At 43.6% G+C, this 17994-nt stretch overlaps 1 protein-coding gene and 1 pseudogene across 1 annotated transcript in view; one reads left to right on the top strand and one right to left on the bottom strand.

The window, feature by feature from the left end:
- PGM5 (phosphoglucomutase 5) overlaps positions 1-13461 on the bottom strand; it is a 190231-nt gene extending 176770 nt beyond the window's left edge. Inside the window, exon 1 of the mRNA XM_026001579.2 lies at positions 13130-13461. Within this exon, the coding sequence (XP_025857364.1) occupies positions 13130-13390 (261 nt within the window). The 5' untranslated portion in view covers positions 13391-13461. The remainder of the gene's footprint in view (positions 1-13129) is intronic.
- Positions 13462-15184: 1723 nt separating this feature from the next.
- Positions 15185-15562, top strand: LOC112922046 (large ribosomal subunit protein eL31-like; annotated as a pseudogene).
- The last annotated feature ends 2432 nt before the right edge of the window (positions 15563-17994 follow it).

The raw sequence follows: 17994 nt of genomic DNA, 5'->3' as shown, positions 1-17994 counted from the left end.
CACTATCACACAGGCACCTGCAGACACCCGCAACGCCGACGCTTTCCCAGACCCACAGACATGCCGACAGACCCAGCTTGAGCTTGTTCCTCCCTGGTCAGCACTTGTACACACTTGGGAAAGAGTGGACATAGCAGGGGCCAGTGTGCAATTAGGCACATTTTGCAGGGTGCCATCACTTAATCGATCCTCTGTGTCTGGTCTAATTTGATGTTGGTACCTCCCATCGACTCTTAAACCTCACCTGGATTGCATTATTACTGCTTGACCCCTAAATGGGCATAGCAGGTGTGAGGGAATCAGTGTACCCCTCCACATGCCACACACCAGTGTCCTGAGAAGAGAACATTTTATCTCATAAAGCTTTCTCCCAGCCCTGCCATTTCTTTACATTGGGTGCCGATAAAGTTAATTTTTAAAATGATTTTCTTTCTCAGGACACCCGGGGTGGCTCAGTCAGTTAAGCATCTGACTTGATTTTGGCTCAGGTCATGATCTCAGGATCTTGAGATTGAGCCCCACACTGGGCTTTGTGTTCAGTGGAGAATCTTCTTGAGATTCTCTCTCTCTTTCTCCCTCTGCTCCCCCCTCAAAATAAATAAATCAATTTTTAAAAAAGTAATAATTTGGGCAGCTCGGGTGGCTCAGTGGTTTGGTGGCTCAGTGGTTTAGTGCCACCTTCAGCCCAGGGCCTGGTTCTGGAGTTCCGGGATCAAGTCCCACATTGGGCTCCATGCATGGGGCCTGCTTCTCCCTCTGCCTGTATCTCTGCCTCTCTCTCTGTGTGTGTCTCTCATGAATAAATAAAATCTTTTTTTTTTAAATAATAATTTTCTTTTTCATGGCTCCCTCTCTTCAGAACACTAACAACTATTCTTCTAAATTAGATTTAGCAGTGAGTTCGGTTTCTAACTAGCTCAAAGCCCTACAGAGCAGTGACGTGCAGTTTAAACCCGCAGGCTAGGGTCTCAGAGGAAAGGCAGATATTTTACTCCAACTGAGTTCTTCCCAGTAACATAACACTAATGAACCAGGATTGTTTTCATGTGTGAACTCCCTTAAATATGACTCCCCCTCCCCCACCCCCACCGATGATTTCCTTTTGGCTTTAAATAAGTCTTTTTTTTTTTTTTAAAGAGTCCCAAAGAGCTAGAAAAAGTAAGCCTGGCATTCCCCAATATCCTCCACTCACTGTGTCCTATCCCTGTAATTCCCAAAGTGGATCAGAAAGAAAAGAGAGCAATAAACAGAAGCTTCCTTGATCGTTCCCAGAAAGAAGTATTCTGCAGGACCACACAGCCACCACCATGGCCATCTCCAAAGTGCACAGAAAGCCATATACACAAAGATGCCTGTTTCCTGTCTTCTCAATTAAACAAAAACCCAAACCCACAAGGAAATCCCAAAGCCAAGCTGCCATGATGGGAGGGCCTCAATCTCTCAGCCCCCGCTGTCAGGGAGGCATGCCAGGCTTTGCACAGTGCGGCACATGAGTAAGCAGGAGATGGCTAAGTGGAATTTTGAGAAATCACAAACTCAAGTCATGGATGTGGTTATCCAAACATCAAGGGACTTCTCCATTTGCACATAGATAATGATGAGATTGGTTATATGCTTTGTTATGTGGAGACCAGATGGGAGCAAGTGAGCCCATCCTCAGCTTTATGTCCCCCTGGAAGTCTCTGTGCACACATTTCGGGGCTGGAAGGAGAGATGGGAGTGCACTAGAATCCAACCAGGATGGATTTCACATTCAGTCCCTGATGTCTGAGCAGGTGCAGAAACGTCACAGGCATGCAGAAGTTTGGCCTGTTCTATTCCTCAACCAGCTCACCAATTTTCAAGATCTCATTGAGAATCAGGCAGTCTAGCTCTCCTCGAGTGCAAAATGGGGGTGGTGATATTAGAACTGTGTCCCTCCTGGTAATTAGGTAATTCAGCACTTGGAAAATCCTGAAATCTTTGAGGTTCAGAACTTGGCACACTGAAATAAGAAAGGGCCTGTCTGCTGCTATTTTATGAGGTGCTCAACCCAACTGAAGATGCTAATAGGAAACATTGGATCTACCTGGGTCAAGAAAGCAGAGTTGAGTGCCCTGAGATAAAAGCTGAAATTCCAGGGATGCCTGGGTGGCTCAGTGGTTGAGTGTTTGCCCTTGGCTCAGGTCAAGATCTTGGGGTCCTGAGATTGAGTCCCGCATCAGTCTCCCCACAGGGAGCCTGCTTCTCCCTCTGCCTATGTCTCTGCCTCTTTCTCTGTGTCTCTCAGGAGTAAATAAATAAAATCTTAATTAAAAAAAAAAAAGCTGAGATTCTGGTATCTAATGGGCAAGGATATAGAAACTGACTTTGCCACCTACTGGCTATGTGACTTCGGGCAAGATCCCTCTGTGTCTCAGTTTTGTTATCTAAAAGATGGAAGGTAAGAGGAGGTAATGTAAGCAAGCTGTAGTTCAGTGTCTGGCACCAAATAAATACTCAAGGAGCTTCCTTTGCCTTTCTTCCTCTTCCCCCAGGCCATTTCTTAATTCTTAAATATGAGTTCCATAATTCATAGTAATTGAATGAATCTTTTGTTGTTTGCTAACCTACAGTGGTTTTTCTATCTACAAATATATATATGTGTGTGTGTTCCTCTTTTGAATATTTAGGGAGTACACATAAACAAGAAGAAAATAAGAGTCATCTCTAAAGCTGAAAATGAGCACTGTTCACATTACTGTGTGTAAACTTTGTGTCTTCGTATCTCTGTTTCTCTGTCTCTGTCACTCATTTACGTACTTCCATATTTTTACAAAAGGGATTGTTGTGTCACCTATGTCTTTCACTTAATATATCCAGGCCTTCCCTGGTGTATACATTTCTAGGTTACTGAATATCCTTCCACAACATGATTCTAGTATGTGTATAGTCTTCCCTTATTTAAATGTACCATCATTTACTGATCAATATAAAAGAGTTCTTTTGGGGAACTTGGGTGGTACAGTCAATTGAGTGTCAGACTCTTAATTTTGGCTCAGGTCATGATCTCAGGGCCATGAGATTGAGCCTGCATCTGGCTCTGTGCTTACCACAGAGTCTGCTTGCGAGTCTCTCTCTCTCTCTCCTCCCTGCCTGCCCCCATTTGCATACATACATTCATGCTCTCTTTCTCTCACTCTCTCTAAAATAAATTTTTTTAAGTGTCCTTTTACTCAAAGTTTTTCTATGTGAAACTAAAAACTGAGGACTAAACACAAGCTATCAAATAAATTAAACTGAATATAGCTTGGCAGCAATGAAATAGCAAATTAGTTTTAACATGCCTACATAAAAACAATGTCTTCTTCCTTCTTTAACCATCAAGCCTGCTCACTGAGAACCGCTGAAGTCCATGGTAAGGAGTGACAGGATCACATCTGTACCCTCATCTTGACCTGGATCATTTCATTTTCATATCCGTGCCTCCGATCTGTACTATCTGTTGGTATGTGCTATGCCGACCTGCTAACTTACCCATGTTGTTGAGCTCACCGCAGAGAGCTGTCCTTGCAAGACAGACTCCTGCCTAGAACAATAGGATTTCTTCTACTTATATTTCTTAATATCAGCCCATCCAACTCGAACACAATTCTATTTATTACCATAGAAACATAGGTCACTGGGGAACATTTAGCCACCTCCTTTGGTTCTACGTAGCCTTCAAACATTTCTGACATCTGGTCTACTCTTCTTTTGAATATGTCCAGGAAGAAGATATATATTTGGGGGAGGGAGTATCCTGTGCATATGTGTGCATAAATATGTTACTTGATAAACTCTCTAAATGCTTAAAAACACTTTCCATCTGGCGCCTTTATAGGTAGACAGAAAAAAAGTTATATATAAATATATATACACACACATAAACAAAGCTATATATATATATAAACTCAGTATCTTTGGAATCTTTATAGATAGAATATATATATATATATAGCAGCCGGGTGGCTCAGCGGTTTAGTGCCACCTTTGGCCCAGGGCCTGATTCTGGAGATCTGGGATTGAGTCCTGCGTCAGGCTCCCTGCATGGAGCCTGCTTCTCCCTCTGCCTGTGTCTCTGCCTCTCTCTCTCTCTCTGTGTCTCTCATGAGTCAATAAATAAAATCTTAAAAAAACAAAAACAGGGCAGGCCCAGTGGCTCAGCAGTTTAGCACTGCCTTCAGCCCAGGGCGTGATCCTAGAGATCTGGGATCGAGTCCCACATCAGGCTCCCTGCATCTTAATATATATATATATATATATATATATATATATATATATATATATATATATATATACTGTCATAAATAATGACATATATATATATATATACTTATACACACGTATTATATATATATATATATATATATATACTTATACACACGTATTTATGTGTATGCCTATATATTCCCCCCCAAAAAAACTCAGTCTCTACAGCCATGTGTTTTTTCTTGAGTAGTTGTCGCAATCAATTAAAATGCATTTACGTAGCTTTTTAAATAAATTCCATTAGGCCCATTCCTGTCTGGTGGGGAAATAATCACTGCCCATTTGCTAAGTGCCCCCACTCCTTAGACTGTGTTCCAGTGAACTAAAGACCTCTGGCAATAATAGATTTACAACTCAGCAAGATTAAACAATTTACCATTATTTATGACAGTAAGGCTGGGTCTTCTGTATTATATTCCACATTAGCATCTGTCACTTTACATTTGGGAGATCCTGTCCAAAAAAAGATTATGCCTCCGAACCAAACATTCAGCAAGGCTGCAGGAACAGGCACCCTGACAAACATCCTGACAAAATACTTTAATGCATTTCCAGTGCTTGCAGCTGTGCATTTTCAGACGACTCAGCAGATTAGTGTGGAGTCTCTTAGCCTCTGCTGGTCTGTTCCTCCCAGTAATCTCTCACATGGCCCAGTCCATTAGGCTTGAAAATCCTCGTGAAATGAGCAGATTAAGATCTGGCTTGGGGGTGGGGGGAGCTGCTCAGACAGCCGGAGCTGCAGAAAGGTTTAAGGTGGAAAAGCATGGCATTGACTCAGCTCATTCGTACCAGGGAATAATGCATAGACCGTGCAGAAAAGTCCTTTGAGTTAAAGTCTATGCCAGAACAGCTGTTGCCACCTCAAGTACCATGGCAGGGTGTGTGCATGTGTGTGTGCCTGTGGAAATGACAAGACAAACCTCAGAAAGCCAGGTGACGACTCCATGCTCACACATGTTGCAAATGGTAGAATCATGATTCACATCCAGAGCTTGGATCCTGGTGTGCTTAATCATCAAAACAATGTGTATGTGTGTATGAATATTTAATAAAGAGAAGTATATGAAGTAGAAAGGGAAAGGATTCTCCTTCCCCACCATACATACCCACATACCCCAGACGTATTCACTGCTGACTAGAGTATGTTCTTCCAACACTATCTACATTATAGATTTAATGTGTCCAGAGGCCCAGAGGACATATTTAACTAAGCTGCTTTATTAAATCTTGTGATACAGCACAACAATGTTTACAGAAAAGACAGACACACATCAGCAACATTATGTGTGAAACTTGCCCTAAGAATTTTCTATAAAACATCTGTTCCCTTTGAGCCCTTCATGAACTCTGGAAGTTTGATCGTTTCTCTTCAGACTTGAGGGATAGAAATTGGAACCATATTCTTCTTATTCTATTAATTGCTTTGTTTCACTGAACAAACTATCATTCACATCTTTTTCGTGTACCATATAGATCCACCTCCTCTGTTTATGGGTTTTGATGCATCGGCAGTATGGTTGTGTCATAAATTAGGTACCCGTTCACCACTGAACATATACACTATTTCCACATTTTTCTTTTGCAAATGCTGTGGCAAGTATTCTTGTACACAGACATTTCCACATTTGTCTTAGGAAATTTACAAGACAGATTCTTGGATGAAGGGATTCCTGGATTATTGGACAGGTACTTCATTAACTTCAATACACACTGCCGAACTGCCTGGACAAACGGTTATATCAATTTAACTTCCAATAACATGACAATTTTCAAACATTCACACCAACTCTGAGTACTTTAGAGTTTTTTCAAACTGATGGATTTTGTTTATATTTCTTCAGTTATTACTGAGGATGATCTCCAGTTCATGTGTTTGTTATTGTAATTGACAATATTTCTTTTGAATTTTTTACTAATTTGGAAAAGGTTTTCATATATTGCAGATATTAACTATTCGTTATAAAACTCTTCCCTGTATTCCATGGCATCTTTTGTCAAATAGAATAAACTCTGGTCTTCTGGTTTCAACTTCTTTTCTCTTTCTGTTAGAAAGCCCTGAATACAAAACTAGATACCCCTAGCTACAAAAGAGGACTCTTATCAGAGGAAAACAAAACAAAACAAAAAGGCAATAGTTAAATGTAACATTAAAAACACCTAGAAGTAGCAACTTGGAAAGGGAAAGAAAAATTTCTGTGACTTGGAATTTCTTTGAATTTCCTGAACATTTTCTCTTCATACAAATACAATGCAACCCTCCAAAATATGACGTCACTAAAAATATAGGAGATGAAAGATAAAGATTCAGAAAATGTGGATTTTAACAAGTCTTGTGTATATGCTAGATATCCTCTTATTCATAACTAATGAGAGTCAAGTCAGATGAAAGGACCTAAAATTTCTCTTTTGGCTCCCCCAGTATAAACATTAAGGGCATATTGGCCAAATCTCAAGTGTTTGCAAGTAACTGTCAAAGCTGTAGGCTAACAAGAGACATTGAGTTTTCTACCTTCAATTTAAAAATCGTGGGAAATTCAGACCTTCCTCTCTACCCCACCTATTATTTTTAAATAATCCCATCCAAAATCCTATCACAGTATTTGTTTACGTTACTCTTGTCTAACATAAGAGTGGTTAGAGCCCAAAACATGAAGGTTAAGGTCAGCAAAGCCATTACCTATGCTTAGATTCCTCAAAAATACGTTCCAACTTCTACCCCTGAAGTCTGTACAGAAACGATCAAACTTCCAGAGTTCACAAAGGACTCAAAGGGAACAGATGTTTTATAGAAAATTCATAGGGCAAGTTTCACATATAACGTTGCTGATGTGTGTCTGTCTTTTCCATAAACATCGTTATGCTTTATCACAAGATTTAATAAAGCAGCTTAGTTAAAAATGTCATCTGGGTCTCTGGACACATTAAACAAAGCTTAAAATAACCCACCCCAGCAACTGGGAGGGCCCAGCTGTTCCTAAAACCTCTCCCATTCCTTTTCCTTCCCCATAAAAACAGTGAATGACAATGTGAGGCTAAAAGTTTCAAGAATGAACTGACCGGACAGAGAGACAGAACCACGGGGAACCTAACTTTGCTGTTGCTCACATAATGGATTTCCCATTTCCACAGTTCAGGGATGGGGATTTGTGAAGGGAAGCAAGACAAAGTTATGGCAGGCTCTCTAGGGCTTTTTTGTGTATTACAAACCTGCCCTTCCTAATGTCTGGGCCATAGAACTCATTCCGTTCACCTATTCTGTAGTGAACACCAGTAGAAAATACAGAACAATCACCACCCAGTTCTTTTTCTCTTTTAGAGATGAGACCTGAAGTCAGCCAATCCCAGACTTCCAGATCCATCCCAGAAAAGAAGCCTTATGTGTTCAAACACAGGCTTACCTCCTTCTTCTTCCCTATGTTCCACACCCCACCATATCCCACTCTGCCTCCCTTCCAAACCTGTTCCTTTTCTTTGGGATCACATCAAAATTTGATCCCCAGATAGCTCTAGTAAATGTCAAGCCAAGTGCACTCCCATTCTTTGGAACAACCACCTCTGCATGGCCCATTGGAATCAGACAAAACTGGTACAAGCATCCGTCTGGAAGGCGCACCCAAGTCCCTTGCTGACTCAGCCTTCTTCATACCATTGCACTTTGACCTCTATCTCCAGAAGATTTCATAAGGCACTGAGGAGTTCTTGTAAGCTGAACTGATTCTGTAAGCTGAACTGTATGTTAATAATATTATTACCACTGCTGATCATCATATGGCCAGTAGAGTGTGTGGCTAATCAGCAAATGAATTTTCTCTTGGCTAAAACTTGCCACAGAGTTATAAGTTGTTTTATTCAATACATGCAGCCAAATAATTATTTTATGATATATAATCAGTTGACCATAATAATATTCCTTTACATTTCTTAATGGTATGGATGTTGCATAATGCTTTCATTTGATTGCCAGGATAATTCAGCCATGCTGTCATACCCAATTTATAGGTGAGGAAACAAGTGGTTTTTAGGTATTTCAAGAGGCGAAGCATTTGCCCTGTGGCTTGTATGGCAGAGCTAGGAAAAGAAAGCAAGCCTTCCAGCTGCTGAGAGATGCAGTGCTTTTTCTACCATACCTCACTGTCTCTTGGGCTGAAGTCAAAAGAGAGTGTGGTTATCACATGAAGAAATCTGGTTTGCCTTTGCCAAATATGCATTTGTAGTGTTTGGTGATTTACTTTTATCTAACTTATAATTGCTTTTGGTTGAACAGTCTGGCCCCATAAAAAAAGAAATTCTACTTTTTAAATGCTAAATTATAGAGCTGTGTTATCCAGTATGGTAGCTATTAATCACTTGTAACTATTTAAACGTAAATTTTAATTAATTAAAATTAAATAAAATATAGGATTCAGTTCTTCAGTCACATTTTGTACATTTCAAGTACGTTTCATGAGTTTGATAATCACATGTGGCTAGTGGCGAGGGTAGATTACAGAACCTTTCCATCATCTCAAAAAGTTCTATTGGACACTGATAGTATATAGTGTCATCTCCAGAGATAAAAGACTTTGGAAAAAGTCAACATCTTCAGGCAGACACAGTGCTGCCATCTGTCCAATATTAAAGGTATTTTAGGAAAAAATAAAAATAAAAAAGACTAGAACAAAGAGGAGTAAGAGAGAGATACCTTTAGTCACAGATAGATCCACCCAGAAGAAAGCAAAGGCATTTATTCATAATGTAGCCATTATTTGCATTGAGACCTTGAAATCTTTAAGAGATTAAAATAAATGGATACCTAGAGAATCTAAACCTCTGGAAAGGATCTGAAGCAGATGTGGAAAAAACAGGATAAAAAATCACCTAGTTACAAACTCAGTTTAAATTAGTAACAAATCAAGTTTCACAATTCATTTAAACCATGCTATTTACTCTCCTACTTAGTAGTTATTTTTCTTTTGCTCTATATGGTCTGATACAGTTTGTATCTTTAAAGAAGCATTAAAATACTTCTGGGGACTTTTTAGATAATTTCACACAGCTACATAAACATCACAAAAACAGGTAAAAATATCTTCTCATTTATTTATGAATCCATTCAAACTTATTATATAAAAATTCAAGAGTCCACAGTGATACGCAAAAGAGCATAAGCAAAGCAAAGCAAAACAAAACTCATGTGTCAACGGTGGACGTGGCTATTTCACCAAATCCTTACTTTGAAAATTGATAATTTAAAAAGAGAGAAATAAACATATTTTCTTCTATATTCTGCTAATATAGAAGGAACTATACTCCAAGATAGCCCAATAGTGAGGGAAATGCCCAGTCTTTAGAAAAACGCTAGCTGAAGCATGTAGATGGAACTAAAGAATCCAAAAATCATTTGAAACCCCTAACGAAATAATCCATTCAAGCCAGGATCACTAATGGATGCTAAAACAACTGAAGAAAGGTTGACAGGAACTGAATATTCACATGGTACAAAGCTCACCCCACAGGCTACTGACCAGTTCCAAGGGAGAAAATACTGGAAGACAGAGGCAATCACCACAACAGCCCTATAATCCTCTCAGCATCACGAACAATGGGTCACCCAGAGATTGTTCTCTAACATGATACAACATGAATATACGCCATGGCCTGTGAAATAGTCTTGCAAAAATAAAAAATAAATAAATAAGTTGAGCCTGAATCTAATTAAGCCTCTAGAACTAATTCCTAGTACATACATATATACACAGCAAATTTAGCGAAAAGATAAATGACACCATAAAAAGAAAATCAGAAAATTTCAGAAAGGCAAGTAGAGGGGGAGCATTCATTCTATAGGACAGCCAATCAACCTAGTCTCTTCAACAAGTCGATTTCATTAACAAAAAATAAAAATAAAAAGGAAGAGATTTTCTAGGTTAAAGGAGACATAAGACAACCAAATCCAACGTGTGTTCCTTGATCAGAAGAAACTGGTTTGAAAAAACAGCTATAAAAGACATTTCAGAATAACTGAGGAAATCTGAATGTGGACTGGGTAATAGATGGTATGAAGAAATCCTTTTTTATTTTGTTTGGGATGATAATGATATAACTATCAAGAAAGTTGTTCTTAGTTTTTAGAAATCCATACTCAATTTAGGGATAAAATGTCACTTTTAATATACTTCAAAATACTTTAGCACTCAAAGAGGAAACAAATACAGAAAAAAATGTTAAGTCTAGAGTACGGGCACGTGGATGCCATTTATCTATTCTCTCCACTTTTCTGGAAGTTTGAAATTTTCATAATTTTACAATAAAAAATTTTTTTTGCCCAAATTGTACAGGTATATATCTGAGAATCTATTTCAAACTCTATGACATATTAGAACATAAGTAGTGCAGTTCATCATTTTGGAAATTCCAAACTTCTGTTCTCCTTCAGCAATTATATAATCAAAGAGCAGCTATAGTTTTCTTATATTAAACTGCTTAGTAAAATCAACTTTTTCTATCACAACACAACCAAGATTTTTCAGATATAGAGATGCAGCCCACCCAGATTCAAGTCAGTTTGAAGAGAATAATTCTATTTTTCTTCCATTTTTCTAGCCTGTTTATGAATATCCAATGGGAAGTCAAGAGAGGCAAAGTTTTTGGAATAAGGCAGTTTCTCACTCCTGAGTATAACTCCACAGGTTAAGTGAGAAGAAAAGTGCATTCCTATCAATTTACCATCATTCAAGACCAATTTTGCTCATGGTAAACCACCCCTCTCTCCTGAAGCCAGCCTTCTGATTATCCACGTGCTTTAGCAAAAGCCCTCAAGAAGGCAAATAAAATGAGGAAAAGATTGGTTAAAATTGGCTGCCTGAAACTTTGGTAGATGTTGACCATTCCCTTCACCCATACCCACCCATTTTAGAAATAATACTTTCAGATTATTTAAGAGATGGTGCCTCCCTGTGGATTGTAACTTGTCATTCTGTCTCTTGCAACAACTGTGAGGTTAAGCGTGATTCTACTTTAACCATTTGTTAACATATGCTATTTCCCAAAATAAAGTCCACCCTTAAAGTTAATAAAATGTGTTTATCTAAGAAGATCCACTGAAGAAGTTGATGGTAACGGGTGCCAAGAAATAAGAAAACATAATAATACCTTGACCATGCAAATCGACAACTGGAGCTTCAAAAATATCCTCACCCACAAAAAAAATAAGTGGATGTTTCTCTCACTCCCTAGAAAAACTGGCCCAGAAAGGAGTACGAGAGCTGCCATAGCCTCCCAAGGCCCATTATTCTCCATCAGTCCATGGGAACAGCTTTGTCAGACAAGAGTAAAAGACCATTTGTCAACCTCTCTCCAACTCCCCAATTCAAGCCAGTTTTTATCAATCTCAAATAAGGAGCCAGAGAGAAACACAAGTCTTGTATCTCCAGCAGCATTGTCTGCAGGGGTTAGAAATCACAGCTCCACGACCACCAAAGTCAGCCCTCGGCTCTTTTTTCCCAATTGCTTTTGGGTTATTTTATTTGGGGGGGGGGGAAAAACATCCACTTTCCCCATCCCTAAAACACTGAGAGAGGGGAATCAGAATACACAATCATAGAGCATGGACAACCCTAAAGATTAAAAAAAAAAAAAAAAGGTAGGAAGGGAGAAAATTAAAAGGAGGGGATTGGGAAGGAGAAAGGGAATCCGTATACCAGACAGTTGTTCAGTTTCACTTTTTTTAAATGTTCACACTCATTTACACATATGCAGAGATTTTGCTTAAATGTGCTACGTGTGTGGATCTGACTGTCTGCACAAGGCTGAAATGACTCTTTTAGACGCTTCCCACCAAGACCACTGAGGTGAGGTGTCCTGCTTGCAGAAGTCCTTGAGAGGCTGGGGGATTTGGGAAGGAGGGCCCTGGGGTACAGGGTGATGCCAGAAGGGGTTTCTAGTTGTAGGACAGAAAGAAAAGAGGTAGAAAGAGGAAAAACCCAAAGTCTGCCGAGGTCATGGGAGAAGAGAGAGGAAATGAGGATGAAAAGTGAAAGGGAGAAGAGGCATGAAATGCTGTCAACCAGCAGCGTCCTGCAGAGAAGTTAGGAATTGCTTTAAGAAAGGCATGGCAAGGAGAATCCCTGGGTGGCTCAGCGGTTTAGCACCTGCCTTTGGCCCAGGGAGCCATCCTGGGGTCCTGGGATCCTGGGATCGAGTCCCACATCAGGCTGGAGCCTGCTTCTCCCTCTGCCTGTGTCTCTGCGCCCCCCCCCCCCCCCACCATGTCTATCATGAATAAATAAAATCTTAAAAAAAAAAGAAAGAGGAAAGGCATGGCAAGTCTCATTCCAGATCATGGAGGGATAACCCCTCCAGGGCCCCCCACAAGGAGACCCCAGGCTGTGTGGCATCAGATTGATCTCCACCCCACCCCTACCTGAATCAAATTAATAGTAAAGTAATTCCACTGGGTTAAGGAATCACCTTGTATTAAAAATCTTTAGGGGCCACTTTGCCAAACGTGCCAAGGATCAACACGGGAGACTCGTGTGTGTGTGTGTGTGTGTGTGTGTGTGTGTGTGTGTGTACAGGGTGGGATGCAGGATGCACGCCCGTGCTGGAGACACCACCACCGTTAAATCTAGGGGGGAGGAAGAGGAGTACAAGTAGGACACGGGGGAAAGAAGGAAGGGGGGACCCACGATGTTGGTAGCCTAGGAAAGAAGGGGGGGGCAGTGAACGGGTCCCAACAGATGGTTCCGAGGGAGGGCTGGGGAGGAGAAGGCCCGGAAGGAAGGCGGGCAGGTGCGGCCGCGGCGCTGGGGAGGGCTCCCTGGAGGGGGCGGCCCCGGGGGCGGGGGCGGGGGTGGGGGCGGCGGGGGCGGCGGGCACTCACCCCGTTGGCCGCGGCCATCTGCACCACGATCTCGGTGGCCGTCCTGCTGAAGTACCTGCCGTCGCTGCCCACCACCATGGTGCAGCCCTGGCGGTCGCGCAGGTCGATGGACGACAGCACGCTCTGGATGAAGTTGGGCAGGTAGTTGCGCTGGCCCTCGAAGAGCCCGGTGGGCCGCCGCAGCCCCCCGCCGCCGGCCGGCCGCTGGTCCTCGTAGGGCACCGTGGGCACCGTCAGCACCGGGATGGGGCTCCCCTCCATGGCGCCTGCTGCCGGTCCTGCGCGGCTCCCGCGAGCCCGAGGGGATCCGCAGCCCGCCGGGGCCCCTCCCCGCCCCCCGGCCGGCCCCGCCCCGCCCCGCGCCCCGGCCCCCTCCGCCCCGCGCCCTCCCCGCCCCGCCCCGCCCCGCCCCGCGCCCCCGCCGCCCCCCGAGTCCCGCCTCTACCTTCCCAGAAACTTAGCTCCGCCCGCCTCCCTCCGCGCCCGCAGTCCCTGGGCTGCCCCGCTGGGCTCCCTCTCGGGGTGTGCCCGACCCGCTCCCGCGGCCGGAGCCCGCCCCCGGCGACCCCGGCGACCCCGGGACCCCCGCGGCGCGCGCCCGGCCCGAGCCTCCCCGCGCCCGCCGCGCCCCGGAGCGCACCCGCGGCTCCGACTAGACCCCCGAGTCCCCGCTCCCCGCTCCCCGCTCCCCGCCAGTGAGCGCTTCACCAGCCCAAGTTTCTCTTTTGGAGGAGGAGGAGGAGGGAGGGAGGGAGGAGGTGGGACGGGGCTGAGCCCTCTGCCGCCGCCGAGCAGCCCCGGCCAAAAATAACCCCGGAGGGCGAGCTGCGAGCTGCGAGCCCCCCCCCCCCCCCGCGGGCGCTGAAACCCGAGGCCGGGCTCGCCTGCTGTGGGTGCCCGCGCCCGCGCCCGCGCCCGCCCGCCACCACTTGCCGCCGGGAATCAGGCGCTGTCAGGCCCGCCCGGCCCGGCCCGGCGCGCGCGGAACGGTCCTTTCCCCTGGTGGTGCGACAGCAGCGACGCGGACGACCGTGTTTCTCTACCCTTCTTCCTCCTCTCAGCCCCCCTAGCCCAGTTCGTGCTTCAAACGGGCTGGTCCCACACGGTGTTTGTCCACACTGCTGAGCTCCTACTCGGGTTAATCATTCAGAGGCGAAGGGTCGAGCCCTTTCCAGTATCCCACCAGGAATGAATGAATAAACCCAAACAAGAACAGGATACCAGGACCCGTTCTGGGTCCTTCCCCTGCACCTTCTCGTTCTGCCCTGTGTCTCGGTAAAAGCCCATCTAAAATCCCAAACCAAGAAATCCACCCCCCCCCCCCCCATAGAAAACAGAACTGAAGAGACAATGGACCAAAAGGATAAAACCCAAAGAGAGAAGGGACAATTTTTTTTATTTTTTTCATCCATCACCTTTCACCTTCCAAGCATTTTTTAACACCCTCTAAGGCTCCTGGCCTGAAATCTCCTCCTGCGCCTTCTCCTCCCCCAAATACTGTCCACTTGCTGGGACTGAGTTTGACCTCCTGCGGGGTTATAAAGTGTTTGATCCCAGTAAGAGGACTGTGAAACGGACCCACCACTTACATGCTGTTCTGCAGTTGACAAAAGGCTTCGCATCTGTTTTCTCTGTGGAGGCTCAAAACGAAAGAAGGAGGAACGACTTTCATATCATTCTGATTTTACAGATGAGGAAAGGGAAGCTTTCTGTGAGATTCAAGAATGGCTAAGGTGGCATTTGCAGTAGGTCTGAATTCTTGTATGGCCCCTCCTGTTTTTATTAATCTCACTGAAGTGTGATGGGGAAACCACTGAAGCCATCAACTGAACCCTGTTGGGACATTTTAGTTATTCTCTTAAACACCAAAGTTAGGTTATTGTTGTATCTTTTTAAAAATATTTGTCTTTGTTTCTCCTTGGGCCCCCAAGAGCCCATTCCTCTGTAGTACCCAATAGACAGAACCTCAACACATCTAAGGATCTGTGTATATCCCTATAGTGTAGGTTTTTTAAATCACTGTCTAGGATTCCTTTCCAACTAGGGCCCAGCAGAATGGCTCCCGCAAAGAAGAGTGGCGACAAGAAGAAGGGCCGTTCTGCCATCAATGAGGTAGTGACCAGAGAATACACTATCAACATTCACAAATGTATCCATGGAGTGGGTTTCTAGAAGCATGCCCCTCAGGCACTCAAAGAGATCCGGAAATTTGCCATGAAGGAGATGGGAGCTCCAGATGTGCGCATTGACACCAGGCTCAACAAAGCTGTCTGGGCCAAAGGAATAAGGAATGTTCCATACCGTATCCATGTGCGGTTGTCCAGAAAACATAACGAGGATGAAGATTCACCAAACAAGCTCTACATGCTGGTTACCTATGTACCTGTCACCACTTTAAAAAATCTACAGACTGTTAATGTGGATGAGAACTAATCACTGATTGTCAAATAAGATATAAAACTGAAAAAAAAATCACTGTCTAGTAACTTTTCTTATTTTTTTTTTTGCAAGGAAGAACAGTGTCATTCCCAGAAGAAGAGAGGGTAGTAAATTCTCTGCCCCAAGAAAGAGGAGGACTCAGCCTCCAAGCCTCAGAGTTGGCCAGAAGATCTACTACTCCATCTCTCCACCTCCAACACCGATTCTCCTACCAAAGCCTAGCTCCTTCCGCAGGGCTGGGGAAAAGGCATGAACATCTCAGAAAAGCTTCTACAGTTTTACCAGCCAAGGGGAAAAACCTCTTCCCTTGCTTCTTTTTTTTTTTTTTTAAGATTGTATCTATTTATTCATGAGAGACAGAGAGAGACAGACAGACAGAGACACGGGCAGAGGGAGAAGCAGGCTCCATGCAGGGAGCCGGACGTGGGACCCATCCTGGGTCTCCAGGATCAGGCCCTGGGCCGAAGGCAGGCGCTAAACCGCTGAGCCACCCGGCGGCCCTCTTCCCTTGCTTCTAATCGCCAAATTCCCAAAGACTCCAACTGGTCCAGCTTAACGCGATGTGCCCACCCACGGAGCCAGACCCCACAGTGAAACGCAAAAGAGCTCCTCCAAAGGAAGGGGGTGTTGTTCCCCAGAGGGAAGAGAGATGGGTTGACCAACCATAATTGTCCACCACATAATTGATCAAGTCTTTCAAAACTTATTTTTCTTTTCACTAAATTCATACAGCACTTTGCATCACTCATAAGGAATGCTTCATGTGCTGCTACAACTTTCTATGTACATCCTCTCTCCTCCAGCTGTGTATGACCTTGGAATAATTCCTTAACCTCTCCTCACCTGGTTATCCTCACGGCAAAATAAGAATTATTATAATCCTCACCTCATCAATTGTTGGGAGGATTAAAATACCTGGTATAGTGCCTGACAAACAGAAAGGCCTTCGATAAATGTTAGATGTTCATGGTATCACCATCAATATCGTATTTATCATGATTATTGATGTCCTCTTTGGCAAGAACTATTTTATATCTTTGTAGACCACCACTCTGCATAAAGGGTCTTTGGGCATAGGTGATATTCCATACACGTTGTTGGTTGAATTCATCTGTGTTTTTTGACAATGGAAATTCAAGATATATATAGAGTGATTTCCCCTTGAACAAAAAAAAAAAAAAAGTTTATGAACTAAAGAAATCTCTCCAAAGCTGCCCTCAAAGTTGGTCAAGTTAGTTCCAATAAATGTGTTACAGTGATGGAGAAAGAAACCCGAGAGGGCCCCACAGAAGAAATGCCTTGTCCTTAGCTGCTCACTGGTAAAATGAGAAGGTTGGATTAGATCAGTGTTTCCCAAAGGGCTTTCCTCAGAACATGAGTGCCTCCCACATGCCACACAAAGCAAGAGCTGCATGGTCAAGCAACTTTAAAAATCCTGCACACACTACCTCATTCTTGGAGCTTTATGATGCACATTTTTCCTATGAAAAGCTCTGAGAGCTTTCACACTGGTGCTTCTCAACCTAAACTCAGGTGCCCAGTTTGTCTAGGGAAAGACTCAGATCAGCTTTGTGACTGTAGCCTGGAGACAGCCCCCTTCTACCTTTATATGTCCCCCGTGGGCTGGGTCAGAGATAAAGACGCTCTCCTGATTTTAAGAGGCTGGTCCACCCCTTTGTGCACACTTCTCTGCGGTGTGGCTCACAGTGAAGGGGAGGAGCCCCATTTGCCGGGGTGTCTTTCAGGTTTCACTGAGAATTCCTGCCCTGTAACAGGAGCACCCCATCTATCCTTCCTTTCTCTTGGGACTTCCTTGCCCTCAAAAAGGTGTCCACTACCATCTTCATAGATTGCAAGAGCTGCCTCAGCTAGACCTGCATTTCCCACAAAAGGAATTTGGGGTGGGGTGGGGGGTCAAATGAGTGTTGAAACACTTTACACTCTATCTTGTAGATTCACAAAGCACGTTACCATATTAAAGACCATAGAGTTCCACAGGAAAGAAACCTATTTAACTTTAAATTTCCAAATTTTGCCTGACCACGGTAAAGTAAGGTCTTTTGCAAGGACATGAAGAGCCCATGAAGCACTTTAGATCTCTGGGGTCCCTTCCAGCTACATCTTTCTATAATTTGCATTCTTGTGAGGCATTAAAAGATTAATTTCTATCAGGCTTCTATGTATGGACTTATCAGAATATGCAAAGGGGAACAGGTAAAATTGCCCAATTAAAAAAACATACTCTTGAGTGATTTTGAGACTTAAAATGAATTAAATATACTCATAGATAATTTTATTTTATATGTCCTATTCCTCTATATGCCCCCCCACACACACATCCACATACCACCACCCCTGCCCCTGACCCCTGCTGGCAGGAAAAACACATCTTTGACCCCTGGTAATTACACACTCCTGTTCAGTCA

This window comes from Vulpes vulpes, chromosome 1, assembly GCF_048418805.1.
Source record: "Vulpes vulpes isolate BD-2025 chromosome 1, VulVul3, whole genome shotgun sequence".
NCBI lineage: Eukaryota > Metazoa > Chordata > Mammalia > Carnivora > Canidae > Vulpes > Vulpes vulpes.
The sequence above is the reverse complement of the archived record's forward strand: the minus strand, read 5'-3'. Positions and strand labels throughout refer to the sequence as shown.